The following is a 26,250-nucleotide window of genomic DNA, read 5'->3' as shown; positions in this document are numbered from 1 at the left end:
TGGATTAATGCATGTTTGATTTTGGCTCTCCGCACATAAATTATTGAAATGAAATTAGTATATTAATTTTTTTTTGGATAAATGGCTTTCTCTTAGTTTTGATCAGACGATTTTGAGAAATAAGGGGTGGGGAAGGAGGCCTAGCTGCCCTCCAATTTTTCGGTTACTTAAAAAGGCTACTAGAACTTTTAATATTCAACGAACGTTTTTATTAGTAAAAAATATACGTAACTTAAGAATTAACTTACGTAACAAACTTTTATATTCTTATAATTCTATTATGTGTACGAGGGGGTTTGTACCCTCGTTAATACCTCGCTCTTTACCCTAAATCGTAAGTTTTGTCCCAATTCTTTAAGAATGACCCCTGAATCAAAAAGGCCGTAGAATAAATAGTTGAAATCACTAAAAATATTTTAGCATAAAGAGCGAGGTATTTATCTCCTCCTAAATACCTCGCTCTTTATGCTAAAGTATTTTTAGAACCCCTCATATGCGTAATAATTTCTGTTTGTTTTAAATTTCAATGCTATTTCTTACTTTCATTTGAAAAAACGTTTTCATGTTTATTTTTTCATTGTTTTTTTTTTATAGCAATGCTAGAAAATCCTGCGCCCTTTTATTGAGTTTTTCTTCCCCCATGACATATTCCTCAAAGGAAAGATCCTCCCAAAAAGCCCTCTCCCATCAGCCCCACCCCCCAAACCAAAAAATCCCCATGAAAACGTCTGTACACTTCCCAATAACCATTACTATATGTAAACACTGGTCAAAGTTTGTAACTTGCAGCCCCTCCCTCAGGGATTGTGGGGGAGTAAGTCATTCCCAAAGACATAGTTATTATAGTTTTCGACTATGCTGAACAAAATAGCTATCTTAAAATTTTAAGCTGTTGAATTTTGGAAAAAAATGAGCATGGGAGGGGACCTATTTGCCCTCCAATTTTTTTGGTCGCTTAAAAAAGGGCACTAGAACTTTTCATTTCCGTTAGAATGAGCCCTCTCGCGACATTCTAGGACCAATTGGTCGATAAGATGACCCCTGGGGAAAAAACAAAAAAAAAACAACAAACAAACAAATAAACACACACCCGTGATTTGTCTTCTGGCAAAAAATACAAAATTCCACATTTTTTAGATAGGAGCTTGGAATTTTTGCTATATAGTTCTCTGATATACCGAATGCGATAGTGTTATTTTCGTTAAGGTTCTATGACTTTTAGGGGATGTTTCCCCCTTTTTTCCAAAATAGGGCAAATTTTCTCAGCCTCGTAATTTTTGAGGACAAAGACTAATTTAATTGAAACTTATATATTTAGAATCAGCGTAAAAATTCGATTCTTTTGATGTATCTTTTAGCATCAAAATTCCGTTTTTTAGAGTTTCGTTTACTATTGAGCCGGGTCGCCCCTTACTACAGTTCCTTACCACGAACTGTTTGAAAAGAAAATAATTCGGTATTTCGGGGCTTCTGACATTATTACTCCTTTGCGGAAGTTAGGCTCAAAATTGAAAAAGGATTATATTTTTTCTCTGGGCCCCTTCCACCTCTTAGTTCGTTTATTTTCCCGTTAGTTTTCACCTGTTTTCGCTTTATAGTTGTGTTATCTCTTAGCAGTTCTTTCGTTAGTTGAGTTATGGTTGTGGTATATATGTTTTATCGCTCGTATAGTTGTGTTATTTTCAAATTATACTCCATATTAGAGAGGCTCCGAACACCCAGCATTGTATATTAAGCTCTTTATTTGACGTTTTTTTCTAACGTGACCAGATTCGTCCTGCCCCCTTTTCATTGAATTTTTTCCCCCATGGCATATTTCTCCAAGGAAAGATCCTCCCACATAGCCCCCTCCCTCAACCCTACCCCCAAAACCAAAAAAATCCCCCTGAAAACGTCTGTTCACTTCCCAATAACCATTATTATATGTAAACACTGGTTGAAGTTTGTAACTTGCAACCCCTCCCCCAGGGACTGTGGGGGAGTAAGTCATCCCCAAAAACATAGTTATTATAATTTTCGACTATGCTAAACAAAATGGCTATCTCAAAATTTTGATCCGTTGACTTTGGGAAAAAATGAGCGTGGGAGGGGGCCTAGATGCCCTCCAATTTTTTTGGTCACTTGAAAACGGCACTAGAACTTTTCATTTCCGTTAGAATGAGCCCTCTTGCGACATTCTAGGACCACTTGGTCGATACAATGACCCCTGAGAAAAAAACAAAAAACAAAAAAAAATAAAATAAACACGCACCCGTGATTTGTCTTCTGGCAAAAAATGCAAAATTCCACATTTTTGTAGATAGGAGCTTGAAACTTCTACAGTAGGGTTCTCTGATACGCTGAATCTGATGGTGTCATTTTCGTTAAGATTCTACGACTTTTAGGGGGTGTTTCCCCCTATTTTCCTAAATAAGGCAAATTTTCTCAGGCTCGTAACTTTTGATGGCTAAGACTAAACTTGATGAAACTTATATATTTAAAATCAGCATTAAAACGCGATTCTTTTGATGTAGCTATTGATATCAAAATTCAATTTTTTAGAGTTTTGGTTACTATTGAGCCGGATCGCTCCTTACTACAGTTCGTTACCACGAACTGTTTGACAGAGATTATTACGCATATGAGGGGTTTTAAAAATACTTTAGCATAAAGAGCGAGGTATTTAGGAGGAGATAAATACCTCGCTCTTTATGCTAAAGTACTTTTAGTAATTTCAACTATTTATTCTACGGCCTTTCTGATTCAGGGGTCATTCTTAAAGAATTGCGACAAAACTTACGATTTAGTGTAAAGAGCGAGGTATTAACGAGGGTACAAACCCCCTTAAGTTACGCATATTTTTTACTAATAAAACGTTCATTAAAAATTAAAAGTTCTAGTTGCTGTTTTAAGTAACCGAAAAATTGGAGGGCAACTAGGCCTCCTTCCCCACCCCTTATTTCTCAAAATCGTCTGATCAAAACCAAGAGAAAGCCATTTAGCCAAAAAAAGAGAATTAATATACAAATTTCATTTTAATAATTTATGTGCGGAGAGCCAAAATCAAACACGCATTAATTCAAAAACGTTCAGAAATTAAATAAAAAAAAACTAGTTTTTTTAACTGAAAGTAAGGAGCGACATTAAAATTTAAAACGAACAGAAATTACTCCGTATATGAAATGGGTTGTCCCATCCGCAATCCCTCGCTCTTTACGCTAAAGTTTGACTCTTTGCCCCAATTCTACTTTTTAAAAGCTTTAGCGTAAAGAGTGAGGGATTGCGGAGGAGACAACCCATTTCATATATGGAGTAATTTCTGTTCGTTTTAAGTTTTAATGTTGCTCCTTACTTTCAGTTTAAAAAAACTAGTTTTTTTATTTAATATATTTGAGGTCAGCATAATAAGTCGACTCTTTAGATACGTCTATTGGTATCGACATTCTATTTTTTAGAATTTCGCTTAATATTGAGCCGAGTCGCCACTTACTTGCAGTTTCTTACCACAAACTGTTTGATTTGCTTTGAGTTTTTCACTGCTATATAGAGTTTAGTATGCATATTTCCCCGTTTTTTTTTTAAACCTTATATATTGATATTGTAATATGTTGAATATTAAATATTGTAAAAGACTTATCAAAAAAATATCGCAAAGATTTTATCGCAGATCGTGGTAAATAAATATTTTTTAACCCTGGAACACTGTCATTTCGTAAATTTTACGACGGCTGAGCCGGTTTTTTTTATATTCCCGTTTAGATGGTATTACATAACGAGACGTGACTTCACGTAAATTCCTTTTTGAGCCACTAGTTATCGGGCAAGTTCAGACTTGAACAAACCCCTTCTCGTTTCCGAGTTAATGAGAGAAAATGGTAAGTTTTACGAAGCGACAGAGACACTGAAACTTTTTTTTTGCGAAAATCAGAGTTTGTACATTTAGTTTTTTCTTGGATTTGTGTCAGTTTTTTTGTGATAAAAGCTGTTGAAATTCAGTTTCAACATGTGCTTAGGCCAGGAGCTTACCATGGTTTCATGAGTCCTAAAACAAAACAAAATAGCCTTTCTATTGCCTAGAATGCACAGAAGACCTTCTTTGCCTTACCCAAGTCAAAACCGCAAGTCATCAAGCTTTGCAACTCGACTAAAGGATGGGTTGTTAGCTTTGACCAAATGTGTAATGACATGTCCTGTTCGAGGAAAACTAAAACGTGGCCTTAATCTGTACTTTATGGGCTCCTAAAGATCACTTCCATTAACTCTTATGTTGTATAGTTCAACTACAACAATGGAAAGTTTGGATGGAATCCTCCTACAAGAAAATGCTACATGAAGGAACTCCACCGATAGGCAGTGCAGCCACACATACAGTAAAGACTCTTGGGTAAAATTTGTGCTGTTCACTCTGAGAACACATCGAAGATATTGCAAGAATTGTTATTCCTTTTGGAAGCTCCACATATCAGGATAGAAAACTATAAATTTGCGCACTGTCCCTCAAAACTCCGTAGGATGACGACCCCCTCTGTACCAAATGTGGTGGAGCCATCAGTGGAGAACATCAAACGAAGATGTACATCCCTTTTGAAAGCAAGTTATCAATTTTGACTAGTTCTTCCATTTTTGTATTCTCTCATGTGTAGTCGATGCGCTGTTAAAAAAAAGGTACTTGTGTATTATTCAGAACACACAAAATTATTTTTTTGGTACAGGTTAGGTTAGGTTAAACATAGGAACAAAAGGAACAAAAATGTTCCTTCTCGTAAGAGCATAAAATCATGTTGTGTCTATTTTGTGTTTTGTTGTGGGCAACAACTCCTTATCCTGAAAAAATATAATTACGTCTTTTTCAGTCTTTGGCAAATCCCAAATCTTCATTTCAAAATCCATGTTCAGTCACTATCTTCTATAACTATGCGTAGCAAACTAAATTGAGTTTTGTCTTTGTGGCTATGAAACCGGTTTTTCTCATAGAATTTACCAGCATCGTAGTTTGTTTCACAAAAGAGATAACTTCACTTATTGATTGTGTTCTGAATAATACACAAGTACCAAAAAAACTATCGGGTACCTCCCCTCTTCGATTTATTGCAGACATACAAAGTCGGACTCGTAAAATCTACGAAGCGACAGTATTAAAACAGCTTTTAGGAAGCAATGTGTTCCAAGGTTAAAGAAATGTAAATATTTACATTTAGAATATTCAGTTTGTATTCAGTCATTCAGTGTGTGTCCGAAGAAACTATAAACGTTGTGCAACTTAATAGTGATGGCGAGAAAAATAACAATTAATCCGTATGGCAACGCCGGAGTGAAAAATAGTTAATTTAACCAATGGGAGATTTGGATCTCATTGATGTACTGACCAGGTGATGCCAAAATAGAATTCTACCTCAACTGTCCAGATGAACTTGTAAAAGGAGAAGATAAAAAATTCCATCTGAAAATCGAGTACTTTTCCAGCTTCAAAACGACTCTTGAGCTTCAATTTAAATGTTCGGTGTTTTTACAACTTCTTATGTGCTGCAAGCACTTAAACTTGTTGGTAGATTTTTCCAGCAAGCTAAGTAGCCTTACGTCATTTTGATGTGGACGACGATAAGGAGGCTGTCCTGTTGACATTAATTCTACCTAACTTGCTCTAGCTTATTTACAGAAACAAGTGCCAAAATAGAGTGAAAAAATATAAACATTTTTTTTCTTCAAACCTTTTGGCAGAGGTTAAGTCTGACGTTGCCAATTCATGAAGCAAATTGTTATTCAAATTCTGGACATTAATTGGAATGTGCATAACAGTTTTGTTAGAAAAATAGTTAAAATCTAACAAATAGATGGTTCAGAATTAAAATAAACAAAATCGTTTTTTATCCCAAAGCTTTCTTGGGGTCATCTAAGTTGTTAGGAAAACCCCATAGAAAATCCTTTATGGCTAGATAATGAATTTTAAGATAAAAAGTAAACATACCTAAAATATATAAATATATTTTAATCTTTCAATTGAATATGAAATGGAGAGTCCCACTCCTTCAGATCAAGATACAGAATTGTTATAAGGGTAGTAGCTACGGAATCTTCCTAGGAGGGCATCCCGCAATCCAAGGAATGGGCGTAAAGTAGCCAGATTTGTCAGAACTTTACATTCACTTTAACCAGTTCTTCTAAGGGTAGCAACCAGTTTTCATGGGGAAGTACTTCCAGTATCCTACCCCCTCCCCCAATTAGATCCGTAAAGGTAATCCAATCTTAGAGTTGCTTGAGTTGTCCTAAATGATCATTTTCATCTCTAACTCTTACCTCCAATTTGCATACATGATTCATTTATTAAGTACACCAAAAAAAAATATTGGCATAACAATCCAAATTCCGCTATATGGTCCATGAAAGTGAGCGGCTATCATGGATAATTATACCAATCCAAGATTTGAACCAAAGAGCTTGAACTCCTAGCTTTTCATACGCAATATTTCTGGTTATATTTAGAAGACTTCACTTTTTTCTATATTTTTAGTATTTTCAAAAATATAAACCTATCTTTGGAATTTTCATACAATTACAAGTGAGTGTCTTTAGTGAAACTATCAAAATCAGCGCGACCCCCTTGATACCATGTATCAACAACACATTCATGCTATAAGAAGATATCAAGCATGTAAGAATGTGTTGTGCCCGATCTTTCCCGGGATCTAAAAAAATTTTAAGGTTTTTCACATATTTTATATTTTCCACTTAATTCGACTGTTTTGCTGTTTTTCGAATTGACCCTAATCCAAAATAAACGCATGTGTCCAGCTTTAACTGTATTTTTGAAAACTTGCTAATTAATGTGTTTAAACATTATATCAATATAACCATTTTATCATATAAAACGAGGAATTGATCAATTCTGGGCTGAGGGGGACGCCCAATTTCAGAATTTTTTACACAAGTTGGTGGTATGCCCAGCGTGGCGGAAGTTTGCCAAGCATAGTAGAAACTATGCCAAGCGGGGGGGACTTTGCGGTGCACAAGGTGTTCTGACATGTACACTAGTCGGCGAGTACATAATGACATAAAAATCGCCTCTCATTAAGTTGAATTTGGCTGAATTTCTTTTAGATCCGTTCCAATTGCCACTAAAAAACATTTATTCCCAGTACGCTATAAGGGTCATATATTTCATATCTCAGTATACAATAAGGACTGAATAATTCATTGAAAAAATTGAAAAAATTTTATTGTTTCTGTCATGACGATAATGCAATCAAACAGTTCGTGGTAACGAACTGTAGTAAGGAGCGACCCGGCTCAATAGTAAACGAAACTCTAAAAAACAGAATTTCGATGCTAAAAGATACATCAAAAGAATAAGATTTTGATGTTGATTTTAAATATATAAGTTTCATCAAATTTAGTCTTTGTCATCAAAAGTTACGAGCCTGAGAAAATCTGCCTTGCTTTGGAAAATAGGGGTAAACATCCCCTAAAAATCATAGAATCTTAACAAAAATCACACCATCGCATTCAGCGTATCAGAGAACCCTATAGAAAAAATTTCAAGGTCCAATCTACAAAAATGTGGAATTTCGTATTTTTTGCCAGAAGACAGATCACGGGTGCGTGTTTGTTTGTTGTTTTTTTTTTTTTTTTTCCCAGGGATCATCGTATCGACCAAGTTTTCCTAGAGTGTTGCAAGAGGGCTCATTCTAACGGAAATGAAAATAGTGCCCTTTTTAAGTGACCAAAAAATTGGAGGGCACTTAGGCCCTCTCCCACGCTTATTTTTTCCCAAAGTCAACGGATCAAAATTTTGAGATAGCCATTTTGTTCCGCATAGTCGAAAACCACAATAACTATGGGTTTGGGGATGACTTACTCCCCCACAGTTCCTGGGGGAGGGGCTGCAAGTTACAAACTTTGACAAATGTTTACATACAGTAATGGTTATTGGGAAGTGTACCGACGTTTTCAGTGGGATTTTTTTGGTTTGGGTGTGGGGTGGAGGGGAGGGGGCTATGTGGGAGGATCTTTCCTTGGAGGAATATTTCATGGGGGAAGAGAAATTCAATGAAAAGGGCGCAGGATTTTCTAGCATTACTATTAAAAAAAAAAACAATGAAAAATATGAACATGAAAAAGTTTTTTTTTAATTGAAAGTAAGGAGTAGCATTAAAACTTAAAACGAACAGAGATTATTACGCATATGAGGGGTTCTAAAAATACTTTCGCATAAAGAGCGAGGTATTCATGAGGAGATAAATACTTCGCTCTTTAGAGCTAAAGTATTTTTAGTAATTTCGACTATTTATTCTACGGCCTTTCTGATTCAGGGGTCATTCTTAAAGAATTGGGACAAAACTTAAGATTTAGCGTGAAGAGCGAGGTATTAACGAGGGGACAAACCCCCTCATATATATAATTAAAAATAGAAGAATATAAAAGTTTGTAACGTAAGTTAATTCTTAAGTTGCTTATATTTTTTACTAATAAAAACGTTCGTTAAATATTAAAAGTTCTAGTTGCCTTTTAAAGTAACCGAGAAATTGGAGGACAAATAGGCCTCCTTCCCCATCCCTTATTTCTCAAAATCGTCAGATCAAAACTAAGAGAAAGCCATTTAGCCAAAAAAAAGAATTAATATGCAAATTTCATTTTAATAATTTATGTACGGAGAGCCAAAATCAAACATGCATTAATTCAAAAACATTCAGAAATTAAATATAAAAAAAACTAGTTTTTTTAACTGAAAGTAAGGAGCGACATTAAAACTTAAAACGAACAGAAATTACTCCGTATATGAAATGGGTTGTCTCCTCCGCAATCCCTCACTCTTTACGCTAAAGTTCGACTCTTTGCCACAATTCTTCTTTTTAAAACAATTAAAAACTTTAGCGTAAAGAGCGAGGGATTGCTGAAAGGACAATCAATTTCATATACGGAGTAATTTCTGTCCGTTTTAAGTTCAATGTCACACCTTACTTTCAGTTAAAAAAACTAGTTTTTATTTTATTTAATGCCATAAGAAATCGACAACTTGCTAACGAAAAGTAAGCCATGAAAAATTGCCTTAGGAAGAAATCAGTTTCGATGACAACGCAAATCTGTCACTGTCAAAGCAGATCATATCACTTCAATTACCACCATGTACCTTTAACGAGTACAAATTGTGTCCTAAGTTAACAGCTTTGTGTCTGAGATAAACCTTTTTTTATTATCAAAAAGGATTTCACATCTTAAAGGTTTTTATCTTAGACGTCAAAAATTAAGCCTCATTATGATAAGGGTTCTCAAATTATTTCATTACTTTAGACAAATCTGAGGACAGGTCACTTAAACCTCTAGGCAAATTTTAATATGTGGACTGTCACCCAGCCAGCTCCCCAAATCAAAGCAAGAAAATTCTGAATAGTAAAGCTGAAATATTCAACGTAAAAGTTGAATAAAACAAGAATGCAAGCTGTACGTCATAAGATACAATTTATGCTCATCATAACATCAACATTGTCATCATACTGAATAGAACTGACCCATATCGTAAATGATCTCTAAATCTTTAGATGGTCTTCGACTTTTTTCTGTCGTTTTGACTCCCATGATGATTATCTAATGATAAAGTTGGTTTAACAGAAACGGAAGAAGAATGGAGCGTGTTTAGCCTACGCTCTTCTTAGCTCTTTTTTCGACATATACTTTGACAGCGTCATCTACTTGACGAAACTTAAGTAGAGCCAACATGCCGGCTGAATGCAGCACAGTAGACGCAGCTGCGCTGAACGAAAATTCTTTAGTGGAAGTGAGGGTACCATCGCCCTCCAAAAGCCGCCCGTCACTCTTGCAGAAGTGATTTTACCCTTTATTATTTAGTGGAAGTGAGAGTACTATCGCCCGCAAAAAAAGTCGCCAGCCACGTTTGATTTTTGCCGAAGGGATCTAAGGAGGGCTATCTGTGGGGGGTCTTGTGCTCGTGTTTATTGGGAATTGGCTGCAGATTGTCCGATCCAGCTCATGATTTTTCTTGTAACGTAATCACTGACAGTCTACTGATTCACAGTGCTCTCTTCTAGATGGCAGACCCTACCGACGCTTTATGTCCTTTGTGTGAACGACCAATAGACACCTCAGAATCATTGGTACTGGCAGAGAAAGGAGCTACAATGATTAACGAAGGTAGCGAAACGCGAGGTACTAGCATTTCTGTCCAGGCAGAGAACCAAGTTCATATTGCTTGCAGAAAGACTTTCACAAACAAAATATACCAGTCAAAAATTGAGAATGATAGAAGAGGAACTTTGTCAGAAAAGACGGACGCAGAAAAAGTGGTTTTACGATTATGGACTCCCAGTTTCAATTTCCAAGAGTGTTGCTTTTTCTGCGCTACAACGATAAATGTCAACACTAACCACAGAAAAGGTCATAAGTGGTACAACGTTTGGATTGAAGACTTTGAAGACGAGTATAAAGGCAGTCTGCAACAGCGGAGGGGATGACTGGGAAAATAGCGTTTCCCACCGAATATGTACAGTGTCGGACCTGCACGCAGTTAGCACCGTTTACCATGCAGCCAGTTCTTCTATGTTTCGATCAAAGAAGAGCATTTCAACCAGATTGACGACGCAAGAGCTCCGTGGAATACTCGAAGATACCAAGCCAGATAAAAAACGTCAGAAAAGGGGGAGGCCAGGACACGATGAAAGATATCAAGTGCTTTTGCGGCTGGTCGATTTTTTCGAAGAAAATGACAACAAACAACTTACTGTCAGTTAGCTTCTTGCAAAAATGAGGAAGTTTTTGAACGGAACAGGCCTTGAACTGTACTGTAATAAGTACTTGAACAGTAAGCTCCTGGAATATTTCGGAGACCAGCTGTCAAACCCAGTGTTAAGCTCAGTGTTGAGTCAAATGAGGGTTAAATTGCTTGAATGGGGGTTGATTTAAACGGTATTTAAACTGCATGGGTGTTACACTAACGGAATTGGAGTTGAACTAGGGCTGAATTAAATAAATTGAGTTGAACGAGGATTCATTTTTATGGGAACCATAATAATCACATCATTAAAATTTACATGGTCACAAACAATTAGAGGCTGGGCGGGGGTTAAAATCCTTAGTAGTGAAAGCTAAAAAACACGTTTTGAAAAATAAACTACCTACTGGAAACAATTTTCCATTTAGATTTGGTTCAGCAATTATAACTGTTATGGTAAAAGTTAATCCCGAAAACATATTCTCGGGAATCTCGAAAATGAGCTTGAAAAACTAATATATCCCTTTTTCTTTTTCCTTTTTTCAGCTCTGGCGAGGCATTACAGCATAGTAAAAAGCTGTTCAAATCCTCATTTGAAAGCTAAGGCATACATCTATACTTATTTTTTACAAATGAGGATTCTGATAACGTATCCTGATAACGCTATTATATAATGCTGTATAGCTCCGAAAATTGTACTTTTTGGTGCCATTTCTGGAAGGGAAAGGCTGTGAACCACAACAAAGGTAGAGTTACAATTTTCAAAGTCATAGCTCCATCATCTGAGACTTACGATCCCCTTTCCCATTCCATTAGTAAGAAGAAATTTAAAGTAAGTTTTGACAAAAATAAAATGCTGAATAAAAATATCATTTAAAGCTAATTCAGAAGTAATAATTGTTTTCTATTTTTATCTTAACAGTAAAAGTCAACCACGAAAATACATTTTTGGAAATTTAAAAAAGAGCTTGAAACCCCTCAGAAACGGCGGCCGATCAAAATGAGAAGTGAACCAATGGATTAACCATGGTCAAAAATCTCGACCTGAGGTTCAATCTTGACCTGAGGCTGGACTCTCCCGGCACTGACGGTTAACGCGGCAGAGCCCAGAATTTTAGATGTTAGTTTTGATCCCTGGATGGAATATGCCATTTTCTTATTATTATCTTATTTTGTTTTCTTAATTTCTCCAGAAAATAAGTTTGTCACGGTAATATCTTACGTACCTTCTGGATTTTTTTATTTTACGGTTGAAGCAGTAGATGTAGCCTTAAAAAAGCAAGATGCGGCTGCTTGTAACAAAACTTGTAAAAAAAATTTTAACCAAGGCCTCTTATGAGAAAAATGTCACAAATTCGTATTTAGAGCCTTATTTTGGAACCAGATATTTTTTTATATGCTTAAAGCTTAGGTTTTTTTCCAGAACCCACAATTTTTTTAAACTAAGGGGGGACGAAACCCAGACGTAGGTCACTGATTTCATTTTAATTTTCTTCCTTAGCAGCCAAGGGTTAGCCATCCACACCTTAAACATTGATGATTTATTAGAGGTGAAGTATCAGATCGTTTCATGTTCATGACGTAGTGTGAAGACACTTGAAAAAAAAGCTATCGTAGAACACAATACACAATAAATAGGTCAATACAACAGAAAATACAACAAAACCAAAAAATTCACCCCCTCCCCCTTTGCCTAGTTCAAAACTAATAAAATTCCTTCTACAAATTTCCACAAAACAGAATAAAAATAGGAGTACTGAATTTTCTTTCTCACCATTCACCCGGGAAACATTTTGGCTCATGCTCTCCTCCCCCTCCCAAAGTGAAACTGAAACAACTCACCGATTTTGAAGCCAATGTTCAGATCCTCTAATTCAGTGGCTCTCAAATTGTGGTACACGTACCCCTTTGGGGTATGCAAAATTTATTAGGGGGTACGCCGTCGGCCAACAAATAAATAAACAGCCCTTTAAGTCTAGGACTGAAAATTTTTACTTTTATTTTTGCTATAGTTTACTTAGTACCGGTAACTGAGAAGGGGTACCTAAAATGTTTTGTGGGTTAAAAAGGGGTATAGTGTCTAAATAAGTTTGAGAACCCCTGCTCTAATAGAAGAAACGACTTTAAAACCAAATACCGAGAACTGAGATGACATAGTGTCACCTTGCACAGTTACGTCAAGGATTAATCGATAAAATCCTACGCAATCTAAAAATAAAGTAACAGTATTATATTCTCATTTTTCGCGGAGACAATGACACATAAAAGTTGTTTTCGCGACTTTGCCAAAATTCAGCAGAGTATTTGAAAAATAGTAATGAGCTAAGATTTTTGTTTGGCAAACAGTATACATAATGCCGCCATTCGTGAAACGGAAATGCAAACAATGAGGTAGTTTAAAATTTCCATAAAGATGAACATTAATTCCATATAGGGTCTGCCAGACTTGCCAGGGCCATATATACAAGCTGCTTGAAGCAAAATTTGTCAGTCATATTACCCGTTTCATTAGACAGCATTTAATATGAAGGATGGAAAATTAAAAGAAAAAATACAGGTCGGCATTTTACAACGTTGCCACTTACCTTTTCTTTTACAAACTTGAAAAATCGACTTGCTCCTATGTGTTACATATCACAAAGAAAATGACAAGGGTGAGTTAATCGGAAAGACACTGCATAACAATCAAAATTTATAATTTGCTCAACCGATGGGTTCAATCTATTTTCCCGTATCGTTGTTTGTCTTTTAAAATAACGGATAGTTTATGGTTTTTCAAAAAAAAATTATCTCCTTTTCCCACTTTCAGGAATAGCTATAGGTTGTGTCCTTTCGTGCCAAATTCGTCCTTTTTGCATTTGAGGTAGGCACAAATGCAAAGGGGTTGAGGGGAGGCGAATTCCGGGAAACGGGAGAGGATAAATCCGTAGAAACACAAAAACTTCACGTTCAAACGCTGGAAATCAGAGAGAAAATCTTGAAATTTGTGACTGGGAGGCACAAGCTTACCTCTAATCCTGGACAGGTATTTGTTTGAAGGAACTTTGGACTTTTTAAACTACTTGTTAGTAAGAGTGTTACAGTATAGTGGGAGGACATCCACGCAACGGCCCACTTGAGGGAAGATTGGAGGCTACTCACTGACGCCCTGTGTACCTCTGGAGACACTGAAGGAACTAAGGTCTAAAGTAAGGTAAAAGCAGTGTAGAACAATTCAGAAATAAGTTTATAACCTGTCTTTTAAATTTATGTCCTTTAACATAGCGCCTCTTGAATTCCTCCAGCCGAACAAAGTTAATCGAAATATTTATATTTTTCAATTGATGTTTCAAAATAATGCTAATATAGACTGGTCATACATTTGTTAAACTTGCTTATTAAATTACTTGTATGCAATGATTCTTTTCTTCATATTAATAATTTTATAGAGTTTGTTCAAAGAAAAATAAAGAACGGCGTTAAAACCTGAAATGAGTGCAAATGAAGTCATACAATTAGTCGAATTTCAACAAATAATCCGTGAATTGATTTTTCACACCTACGAAAAGAATACATTTCGAAGGAAGAAAACATTGATAAAATATATTGCTAATTCAAGTAAAGAAATAAAATTTGTCGTTTTATATATACTGATACATAAAAAAAGAAATCCCAAAAGGCTGGGCAGCATTCAATTTTTCAATGTAAAAAAAAGAACTGTTAAAAATATAATTTGTTTCCAATGAAGTGCAGATAAGACTCCATTCTTTAAGTTGAAGTCTACTCCTTTTTGATAATTTCTTTTGGTTTTGAATCTGACTCGGTTCTTCATTTACATGTCTGTTCATTTTAGGTTTTATTTATCCGGTTTCTAAAAATCAGTTTAATATTCTGGGCCCCATGTAGGGGCCGTATCAGATATTAAGCTGATAAGAACAGATACTACACTTTGATCTTAGCCAAAAGGCCGAGAAGCGATGTGTGGATGTGTGGTTTGGGTTCCAACATACCTAAATTTCTGCTCGTCTTAGAATTTCATATCGACATTCATTTCGCAAGAAAACTTTTTTCTAAATGTTTTCAAAATGACTTTGTTCAATTTTTAATTTAAATAGTTTAATGATATGTTAGATGCAGGAGTATTTGTAAAGTCTTAATAAGGCTTTTTGGTTATGCACTAAAGTAGCATATGGAAATGTAAATTTTTGGTCAATTAGCCCTAGTGTTGCGCAATAATTTTTGATTTTGCACAATCTGCATGATTTCCGGTCTTCTATGGGGCTGAACCCCTTTTGGCCTCCATTTTTGGATGTCCTTGAATATAGACGTAGTTTGTACCATCAGTTTATCCAAAAAAATCTTACGATATTGTGTTTGGTTGTAATGGCTTAATGTAACAAATAAGTACAAACCTATGCAATTTATAAAGGTGACTCCCCTTTTTAATGTATGTGTATGAATTTACTTTATTGTATGTGTATAACATATGTGTTTTATAAGTGTTTTATTGCCTGAACAGAAACCTAAATTTATGTCTTTTGTGTCTTGACGACAGATTTTTTGCTGAAAATTTGATGCAACAAAATTTGATACGTGATTGTTTTATTATATGATACGATTTAAATTCTTAGCCTTATTTTTCTGAAAACAACAAGCTTCAGGGTGACGATAAAAATTATTTTATTCCGTGGATTTCAATAAAAAACAGTGTTGTTGGGATTGGGAAGGGGAGGGAGGATGAAGGAACCAAGGACCATATATCTGCCTCCTACCATGCAGTACTCAAAATATAATAAAGAAATCCAGTTGCGAGGAGAATACATAGACTACTGACGGATAGCTTTATAACAACTTGCGAGGCAATGAAGATCCCGAGCCAACATACGGTTTGCAATTTTTGGAAACTATGCATTGCAATTATCACAAAAATTATCTTATTTACTATCCCCCCCCGATTTTTTACCCCCCCCCCCTCTCTAAAATGTCCTTGTCCCGACAAACCTATTTAGTGCGAAGACCGAAGAAGGGTGTATGCTTCTGTAAATCATCATTCTCATTTCCCATTAGCCCATGGCACTTTCCCGGTAAGCCTTAAACGGGTCTGAGAAAAACTTCCAGTCTTTCTGACTCAGGATCAACACTTGGTGTGTAAACGTTTTTAGCGTTTACACCCCAAGAATAACCACTATAGTACGGGTAGTGTCTTTCAAAAATTAAACGTCTGTTAGTTACGAGATACAAACAGTAGATTAAACTAGACCTACGTTGCCTGGGCAACGTGAAGTGTTGCGGCAACCTTTGCCCGGCTTTGCCGATTAAAGTGTTGCGAGAGCAACACTTTGGTTTTGTTTCTTCGCTATCGGTTAAATGCTGAAGTTGTCAAAACTATCAAAGCTTTCAAAACGGCATATTCAAAGAAGAACACAATCAGTAATCACATGATCAAATTCTTCAGCGTTGAAAAAACAACAGCAAAAGAATATCGGAAAAAGGGACTAAATTGAGTTTGCAGCCAGTTGAACTTTATCCTTTTCAATCGTAGACATCGTGACGGATGGAAACTTGGAACATTATCTTATATAATCTAGTTGGTATTATAAAGCTATCCGTAACTTTTCAGGATCAAATACCATAGATGTGCACCAATTTGCACAAATTTGTAGCCCCTCATGAACCTCCTCTAGCAACCCATTCTTGCTTACAAGTCCCTCTTCCGTGAGAGACAAAGAATAACACAATCAGTAATCAGATGATCAAAGGCTATTCCTCAGGGTTGAAAAAAAATATATATTGGAAGAAGGGACTAAATTGACTTTGCAGCCAGTTGAACTTTATCCTTTGCACACCATAGGCTCTGGCTCGAGGACAAGCAAAAACCATCCTTTTTGGCCCCAGGCATGAGTCGTACGGAGCTTTCCAAAATATAATGTCATATTCATCAATCCGGCCCGAGGTCCACACTAACAGCCGATTATTACTTACTAGGCCCCTAAATGTCACTTTGCAGCCGGTTGAACTTTATCCTTTTCAATCGTAGACATCGTGACGGATGGAAACTTGGAACATTATCTTATGTAATTTAGTTGGTATTATAAAGCTATCTGTAACTTTTCAGGATCAAAATACCATCAGGGACCCATAAATTTCCTGTAATGACTCGCCATCCAGGATCGCTTATTATTGGATGGCGAGTCATTACAGGAAATTTATGGGTCCCTGATTCCATAGATGTGTACCAATTTGCACAAATTTGTAGCCCCTCGTGAGCCTCCTCTAGCAACCGATTCTTACTTACAAGTCCCTCTCCCGGGATATACATCCAAGTTCACCGGAAACAAATAATGGGTACACCAACTAGCAAAAGTTTCAAACCCCTTGTCGCTGAAGTCATTGTAGCCTAACAGCCAATTATTACTTACAACTCCCCTACATGTCTTACAATCGGGAACCAAGTTGTTCTTACCATCAATTACACCAGAAACAGATAATAGGTACACCAATCAGCGAAAGTTGCAAACCCCTCTTTGCCAAAGATGATTATAAGCTAATAATCGACTGTTGCTTGGAAGTCCCCTACATATCTCACAGTTGGTATCGGCCTATTTTTGGTTCAAGTGTGTACCTTACCACTGAAGTTGTCAACCCCTTGAAACTTTCAAACTGGTGTATGTCATGAAGGAATTTTTGTAACAAAAAATGGATGACATATACTTTGATCAGCTCATCAAGGTCTATCGATTGTCATTGAAAAAAAAAATTCTATCTGTCTTAGTTCAAAAGTTGACTTTTTTGCCGGAGGCCAACTTTCTAACACCACCACTTAGAAAGGAGCAAAGGATAAGCTCTAATTTCTTTAGCAATGAGAGAACTTTTAAAGTTTAAGAGGTATATCTGATACCATTTCTCTATTGCAATCCCAAGTAGAAAAAAAAGAATGGTAAAGTCAGCTGAAATCACGAACAGAAATGGCTAGAAACAATAGATGGCAGCACTTTCGGACCCCGTGGGAAAATCGCACTTTTTTGTTTCTGTAAATTTTTCTATTTATTACTCAAAGAAGATATATTGGCTGTGGGGCCGGGGAACTACCGCATATATTTAACACTTATAGATTTTAGTCCATCTTCAATTTGAAACTGGTGCCTGCCTGCTTGCCTGCTAGAACGGAGCTTTCCACTCGAAAGCAGAAACATGGTTTGATGAAACGAAAGCTTGGCTGCACAACTTCAGATACTCCTCTCTGACATAGGCTATATAACTCCACTTCACTTCGCACACCATAGGCTCTGGCTCGAGGACAAGCAAAAACCATCCTTTTTGGCCCCAGGCAAGAGTTCTACGGAGCTTTCCAAAATGTATTGTCATATTCATCAATCCGGCCTGAGGTCCACACTTTCCGTAAAAACCGCACAGGTTAGACCCTTACCAGTTTCCAGGAATAAGCTGAGATCGGCGGCATAGGAAAAAAAAAACAAAAAAAAAAACGGGACAAAACCAAAGTGTTGCTCTCGCAACACAATATAGCGTGATTCAAGATACCCAGCAAATGTGGAAAACACCCGACTAATACTAAGGACATCATAAATCATATCTTGGTAAAACGGTCCAGGCAACATAAGTAACACAATACGCTAAAGATTATGTTCATAAGATTTATTTATTTCTGTAATAGCTGAAGGATCGATTTTCTAAAATGTTCTCATCCCCCCAAAGAAAAAACAGAAACGGGAAACCCTAAAGATGTTAGGTTCAATTTCAAGCTTGGATCGGGTTTGAATTGAGCTCCGATAGTGTTTCAAGGAAAAAGATGTTTGATGTATATAAGGGCGGCTTTATTTCTCAACTAAAACGAATTTTACCTGAAGTAAATTACATCATTTATACGCACTAGGAGAAAATTGGCGTAAACTAGGGATGCTGAAACCTCCTTTGGAACTTTCTGGATAAAAGTGTATTTTTCATCGATAGTGCTATACCCCTGTTCTAACTAGGGTTCCCTGTATCTCAAAATCGTTAATTACGAAACGGTGATGCCTAATATTTCGGAACAAAGCCGGGGGATTCTTAAATGTTTCTTTATTCCACATTACGGAAAAGTGTAACGAAAACGATTTTCCAAGCAACTTTCCATGGACTCGGATCATTCTGTCCCGTCGCATCCCGGCGAAGGTTTTTTGAACAACATTTTACTCCTTAGGCATTACATAACATATATAAAACACATACATATTTAAGTTAAGCACCTACAACATCGATTTAAAACTCATTTTCTTTTTAAGGAGTTTCATATCAAGTCTTAGTGAAACATGGTCAGCAGTCCCAGGCATATACTCTGCCAAAATGCAAGGATTGTGCGGTTTTCCATAAACTCCTACAATTGTTTGTTTTGTAGGAGTATACTCCTATGTAATCCTATACTCCTATACTCCATATACTCCTACAATGTTTGTTTTGAACATTTTGGTCACCCTCCCCACAGATCAAAAATCAGAACATACAATTGACCTGATATTTAATAACCAAGATTCGATGCTTTCCGCCCGCACGCTTACGTTGAATTGGATATGTAAAGCAACCAGCAAAGATCTAATTCAGCACTTAGCATTGTGGATTTCTTAGACTTTAAAAAGTTTTAACAAACTTTTCCAAGCTTTTTATATGTGTGCCATTGAATATCAAATTTCTTACTCGGTTTATCTGATTCCTCTCCATCATCTGGAAATTCGCTACCATCACCAGACCCTGATGCCACAACTGCAACACTTTGTCTTTTTTCTAATTTCTTTTTTGGGTGCGTTCCTATTTTTCTTTTTGTTCGCTCTACTTCTCGTTTACTGCGATGCTGCCAAATATCTTCGTCATCAAATCCAAAATCGTCCTTAAAAACAGGAAAACATTTCAAAATATAGCACAAATATCCGATAAAGCAAAAATATAATGAAGGTCTTTATGATTGAAGACGTTTGTATGATTTAACGGATACATAGTCCTGCCTAGAAAAAAACGTATATCTCACAAATTCTCAAAGATGAAACAGACGAACTGTGATGTCAAAGGTGAAACAGACAAGCAATGCATTTTAATACGCAATGGGCTCATAAAAAAAACTGAAGCCACATTCTTTAGTTACGCACCGTAATTTTTACAAGGTTTCTGCTTAAATTGTCAAGGAAAAAACTGTTTTCCTGTAAAGCCCAAAGTCTAATTTCCTCTAGCCTGTAAAATTATGTGCTTCATTCTTTTACTTTATTGGGCGGCAAACATGGTTCACAAGCCTCACTTGCGTTACCCCTTAGGATCGCTACTTTGGCCATCTGTCTCAAATTGGAACCTTATATCTAAATTTAAGACCATCTGTCTCAAGTTTGAACCAACAGTAGCATTGAATTGTGGTTTTACGCGAAAAGATTTGTCCTCATTGGCTATCACTGACGCTTTGAGTAGAGGCATAAATACAATTTTCCTTTCAGTAGCTTTACGTCGTTGGAATACGACTCTGATTAGTTGAAAATGATGAAATGCGATCACTTTCATCCAACCAAAGGTGATTCCACGCTATTGTTCGTTTAAATATGGAATAGTTTTTAGAATGACCGTGATAAGTGTGTAACACGTTCGCCACTCTGATTAAGGCACGGCGATACAAAATTCAGTGTCAACTGAGGCTACAAAACTCTAAGCTTAGGAATTACAGCAGTAAAATCTTCAGATGAAAAAAATAAATTCATAGTAACTGACGAGAAAACAATGATGGATTTGCAAAAAAATTTGGAAGATTTAAATCTTAAATTTTCGATCCTCTAACGAAAGTTTTCGCCTACTTTCTAGTTTGTTTAAAAAAAATATACAGTGTTTCTCAAGGAATTTAAGAGCGAAGTTGAAAATTAAAACGGACAAAAGTTATTGATTCGCAATTATGCTAAGATATATATATATATATATATATATATATATATATATATATATATATATATATATATATATATATATAACTAGCTTAAATAAACTGACCTCGTGATAAATTCGTATATTAAGAGCAAGCCCATATCCAGGGGGGCTTAGCGGTTTGAACCCCCTGTTGCAAAATATTTGACTCGTAAAAACGTAACAAAAATAAATATAAACACATTTTTAAAGTGCTTTTGAGTTTTTTTTGTGTACCCCCCCCCCCCCAAAAAAAAATCATTGTGAAAACAACAAAAATCCTGGATACGGTCCTGATTAGGAGGACTGTTCCCATCGCTACCCTTCACTCTTTACACTCAAGTGTCAGTTTTTCCCCCTATTCCTTAAGAAACTGCTGAGACAGAATGACCGTTGAATTTGACTAAGAAGCTTTTAAAAACACAAATAAACTTATGTGTGACGAACGGGACAGAGGAAGGGGAAGCCCCCATTCAAATACAGAATATTTTCTGGTCATTTTAATTTCAATATTGCTTCTTATTTTCAGTTGAAAAACTTGCTTATTTATTTAATAATAAAATAAATGCACATGCTGGACTATCCAGATAATTGGTAAAATAATTTACACCCGTATTTCTTTAATTTGATACCTTAATATTCTCAGCTTTTTATTGTGTAATTGATGAGAACTAAAGTAGTCTTATTAGTTTGGCATGGTATTATCATGATAACGGCTATTCAGATTTATTATTAAATCCTTAAAATAAGCTGACAAGAGGTAAATCGGAAGTGCCAATTAAAAAAAAAATGTAAAGTTTGAGGAAAAAGCCCAAGCCATTAGCATTCTCCTTCATAAAAGTTAGAATAAAAACATCGAGAGTAATTTTTTAATGTACCCGTTTCAAGGTTCAAACATTTCCCGTTAGGAATAAAAAAAAAAATTCTACTACTATTTACGGAAATCATAAGCGGAAGTTGCTTAAACAGGCATTTTTAGTCCTCTTTTATCGAACTTATGCCACTATCCGCAGACTTGAACTAATCTGTTTAACATATCCAAATTGAAAGAAGATCATGGGGACACAAGATTGTTTATTTTCGTGTCAACATTCCGTCAATCACGGAGAAAAACTTACTCATTAGAAAAAATAGTATTGGAAAGGTATTAAAAGTATTTTGGGAAGGTTTAGCGTCTGTATTCGTCTACAAAAAAAAGGATATATGAATGCTTTTGAAGTCTATCTCCACGACGAAGCAACCTTCAAAAGATGGAATTGCAAGCGAAAAGTGAAAAGAGCCATTAAGTGAATCGCTGTTGCTGAAGATATTCAGCCCATTTCAAATATTTACAACACAGCATATATATATATATATATATATATATATATATATATATATATATATATATATATATATATATATATATATATATATATATATATATATATATATATATATATATATATATATATATATATATATATATATAACTTGCATATATATTGTAAAAACTACATATCCAGCGGTAATATGACGAGTACTTAAGGTAAGCTTTTCAAATAATGTAAATGTTTCATTATATACATATTTATATAAAAAAGTTTCTTGAAACAAAAGTTATGCAAGGATTGTGATCGTTTTGACTGAATAGCCAAAGTGAGAGTGTTGATACAATAATGAGGGTTTACTTCCATCGTCAGAGGGGGTCTTACTGGTGCGCGGGACCTTGTCTAGGGGGCCTGACGTCGTGGTCACAATGTAGCAGAAGGAATAATAATGTAGCCTCCAGCGGGAACGGTAACAATGTGATCCCTAGGATTCAGCAGGAACATTGTGGTTTCAAAAATGTGGCAGATAATAACAACGCAACAAAGAAAGGTGCAGCACGACCCTGTTAAGGTGGGGGCCCGTTGTGGTCGCACCACTTGCAACCCCCCAAAGACCGGCACTGCCTATCATAACAGCTCCCAAAACGACTATTAGTAAACATTTCCTGATATTAATTAACAATAGTTTCTAAAATTTTACCACTCATTAGTCGTATATATTAACGTTGGTGCACAAAAACAATATTGATAAAAAAAAATAGTGACCATTAAATTGAAATATTCAGAAATGTTAGGTTTATGCAAGATTTCTGTTATAAACATTAGACCCGCAAGGCTAAATATTACAAACAAGACACATTTTGAACATTTTGCCTTTTTTCCATCTAAGGCTGAGCAAATAACTAATCTCGATATCCACATATTTTATTAAGCAATTTACTTTTATTAGTCTAATTATGCAATAAACATTTATCAGTATTTTCTTTTTCTTTTTTTAATCTTTTCCTTCCCAATTAACTGAAAGTCAATTGGTTATAGTAAACTTTCAACGTAAGCTATATATTTAGTTTTAAGCAAGTAGCCTATGTATGTGATTCTCGGCTTTTGGAACATAAAACATTTATTACGATTATTTAAGTTAATAATATATAATTTGATAAAACAATAATTTGTTTTTAAAATATCCTTATTCTCGTTGCTGTTTTTTCCTTTTCAATTCATTTCTTTCAATGAATTAAATAAAAAAAGACTTTTTTTTTCCTTTTCAACTGAAAGTAAGGAGCAAGACTAAAACTTAAAACGAATAGAAATTATTACGTATATGAGGGGGGCTGCTATTCCTCAACACCTCGCTCTTTACGCTAAAGTATTTTAGTACTTAAAAAAACTTCTTATTGTTCTAGTTAAACGAACATAGTGTTTCAGGACTTCCTCTTAAAGAATTGGGACACGATTCAAACTTTAGAGTAAATAGCAAGGTGTCGAGGAAGAGCAACCCCCGTCATATACGTAATAATTTCTGTTCGGTTTAAGTTCTAATGTTGCTCCGTTGGAAAAAAAACTTTTTTTTATATATTTAATTTCTTGTCATTTTTGAAATAATGCCAGGAAATGTGGCTACAACTTTACAGAAAAATCCCACCTCCCCACGGATTTATTCCTTAGACGATTAAATCCCGGTGAAATTTTATCCAGGCAACTACCCTTAACGACTCCATGCACAAAATTGAGTTGGCAAAGAAAGAGCACGATATAAGACGAATTTCTTAGAGAAATACTGGCAAATTCTCCCAGTGCAAAATTTCCCCTGAAAAATTCACTTCCTGAAAACTTCCCTCCCCATAAAATATTATACTCGTAGAAAATCCCACCATCGGAAATTCTTCCCCCCTCACCCGAAAAATGTATGCATGATTCCCACAACAAATACTATAAGCAAACACTGGGCAAATTTTGTAACTTGAAGACCATTCCCCAGGGGCTGTGGGGGATTATGATATCTCCAAAGGCATAGTTATTCAGCCTTTCAATTATGCTAAACAAAGTGACTATCTAAAATTTTGATGGGACGATTTTGAGAAAAAAGGGAGTAGGAGGGAGCCTAGTTGTTCTTCAATATTATAGTCGCTGAAAAAGGGCATTAGAACTTCTAACCTCCGTTTGAATGGACCCTCTCCCGATATTCATGGAGCACTGGGTGATACGGTCATCCTAAAAAAAGAAACAAATAAAGGCGTTCTCCGATATACTGAATCTGTTAGTTTGATTTTCATTAAGATTCTATGACCTTTAGGGGTGTTACCCCTTTCCGTCTTTTAGAGTTTTGGTTATTATTGAGCCGGGTCACTCCTTACTTACAGTTCGTTACTACAAACTGTTTGATAAAGAAAAATCGGTGAGAAAAACCAAACCTTGGTATAAGCGACAAGTTTACCCAAAAAGAAAAAAATATATACGCTAATATTACTGGCCAGGATTTTGTTTTATTTATATTCTATTAGTCTGCTTTGTTCCGGGGATACTTGACACCTTTTTGCACTTTGTCAGTATTTATTCGTTCGTTTTTGACAGATATGACAACCTTTCCTCCTCATGTCCTACAAATCTATTAGATTTATTCACGGGCTGTTGTAAAAGGTTCGACAGGGTGTAATAAGTTCGACCTGTAAATGAATTGAAATTTTCATATTCGTCAGCAGTTCCGTGGTTCGCGTCCTTCTTAAGACACAATTGGGAACGAAATTGGCAATCTATCAAACAGTTAATGGCAACCAACTGTAGTCTGTAAATAAAGAGCGACCAAGAATATTAACCAAAACTCGAAAAAAGAACTGTGACAGCAATGTGTAAATTGAAAGATTTGGATGGTTATGATGATTCTAAATATGTAAAATCCATCAAGTTTGAAATTACTTACCAACAGTTACGAGCATGAAAAATTTACTCAATTTTAGAAAATGGGTGAAAACACACCCAAATAGGAGAGCAATCTTGAATAAAATTTCATCATCAAATTTAACATTTAAAAAAAACTAACTAAAGAAGTGTTAAGCCCCTATCTACAAAAATACATTTTTTTTTTAATTTTTATTCGAGAAGCTTGGTCACAGAATGTGTGCGTGTGTGTGTGTGATTTCTTTTGACTTGTTTGTTTTCCGGGAGCGATTTCATCGAACCAATGGTCCTAAACATGAAGGAGGGTTAATTCGAGCGGAAACTGGATGTTCTAGTGGCCTTTTTAACAAGCAAAAGATAACGCACCATAGAATAGTGGCGTTGCCAGCCAACTTGTGGCGCAACCATGCCCTCAGCTACCCACTTTCAGGGGCCATAATTCTAGGCAGTGGTGTATTTGTTCCTAAAGTTACATGCAGTCTATACATAATAAAGAGACAATATAGACAATTAATATTTCTTGACTGACTTTATCAAACAGTTCGTGGCAACTAACTGTAAGGATCGACTCGAGACAATAATAAGAGAAATTCTAAAAAATGGATTTTTATGAAAATTGTTACATAAAAAGAGTTGGTTTTATGTTGATTCCATATATTTATCTTTACCTTTAATGTTGCCCATCAAACACTAAAAAACGGTCAAAAATTAGATAAAATAAAAGTTTTTTCAATTGAAAGTGAGGAGCGACGGATAAACAAAAACCAAACAGAAATTATTCTTTATATAAGGGAGCTGCCCCTTCTTCATCCACGCTCTTTACGCTAAAGTTCGATTCTTTGTCCCAATTCTTTAAGAACGACTTCTGAATCCCAAGGGCCATTGAATTTCAATGAGAAGTATTTTTAATTAACTTTAAGACTTTAACGTAAAATAAGAGGGTTCATGAAGGAGCAGCAAAAAAGGCGAAACATCAACAAAAAAGTCCATAAAACGCAACAGAAAACTCAACATAAAACTCAACAAAAAAGTCCATAAAACTCAACAAAAAAGTCCATAGCAGACTAAGCTATTTCACACTGTGCTTATTTTCTGTATATGAATATTCATTTTCTGAATATTCTGTATATGGAGGTGTTTATTTGATTAGGCTGTTTGATTTTGGTCGGATATACGATTCGTCATTGCATCGGATACACAAGGAATTGGAATACCTTACCTGCAAAAGCTTTGTTTACCTAAGTTACTTAACATTGTTTACTTAAGCTTTGTCGAACCCACAAACCAAAGTTAACGCGGCTGCACTTTCGCAATAACAGTCTACTATGAAACGATGGTGCCAATAACACAGGCCTGTACCTCACGTTCTTTTGAAAATGATATAGAAGTGAGAAAGCCTCTAGCAGATTTTTAGCCACGAGTCACATTTAAAGAGAATTAATT

General features: G+C 35.7%; 1 protein-coding gene and 1 pseudogene across 18 annotated transcripts in view; both read right to left on the bottom strand.

Annotated features, from left to right (window-relative positions):
* LOC136039341 (basement membrane-specific heparan sulfate proteoglycan core protein-like) overlaps window positions 1-26,250 on the bottom strand; it is a 392,752-nt gene that overhangs the window by 328,005 nt on the left and 38,497 nt on the right. For all 18 annotated transcript variants that reach the window (XM_065722975.1, XM_065722972.1, XM_065722979.1 and 15 more), the window contains exon 3: window positions 19,367-19,556. In XM_065722975.1, the coding sequence (XP_065579047.1) occupies window positions 19,367-19,556 (190 nt within the window). The remainder of the gene's footprint in view (window positions 1-19,366; window positions 19,557-26,250) is intronic.
* Window positions 14,528-14,657, bottom strand: LOC136039716 (U2 spliceosomal RNA; annotated as a pseudogene).

Source organism: Artemia franciscana, chromosome 19 (genome assembly GCF_032884065.1).
Source record: "Artemia franciscana chromosome 19, ASM3288406v1, whole genome shotgun sequence".
NCBI lineage: Eukaryota > Metazoa > Arthropoda > Branchiopoda > Anostraca > Artemiidae > Artemia > Artemia franciscana.
Note: the sequence above shows the minus strand (reverse complement) of the source record. Positions and strands in the feature narration are given on the sequence as shown.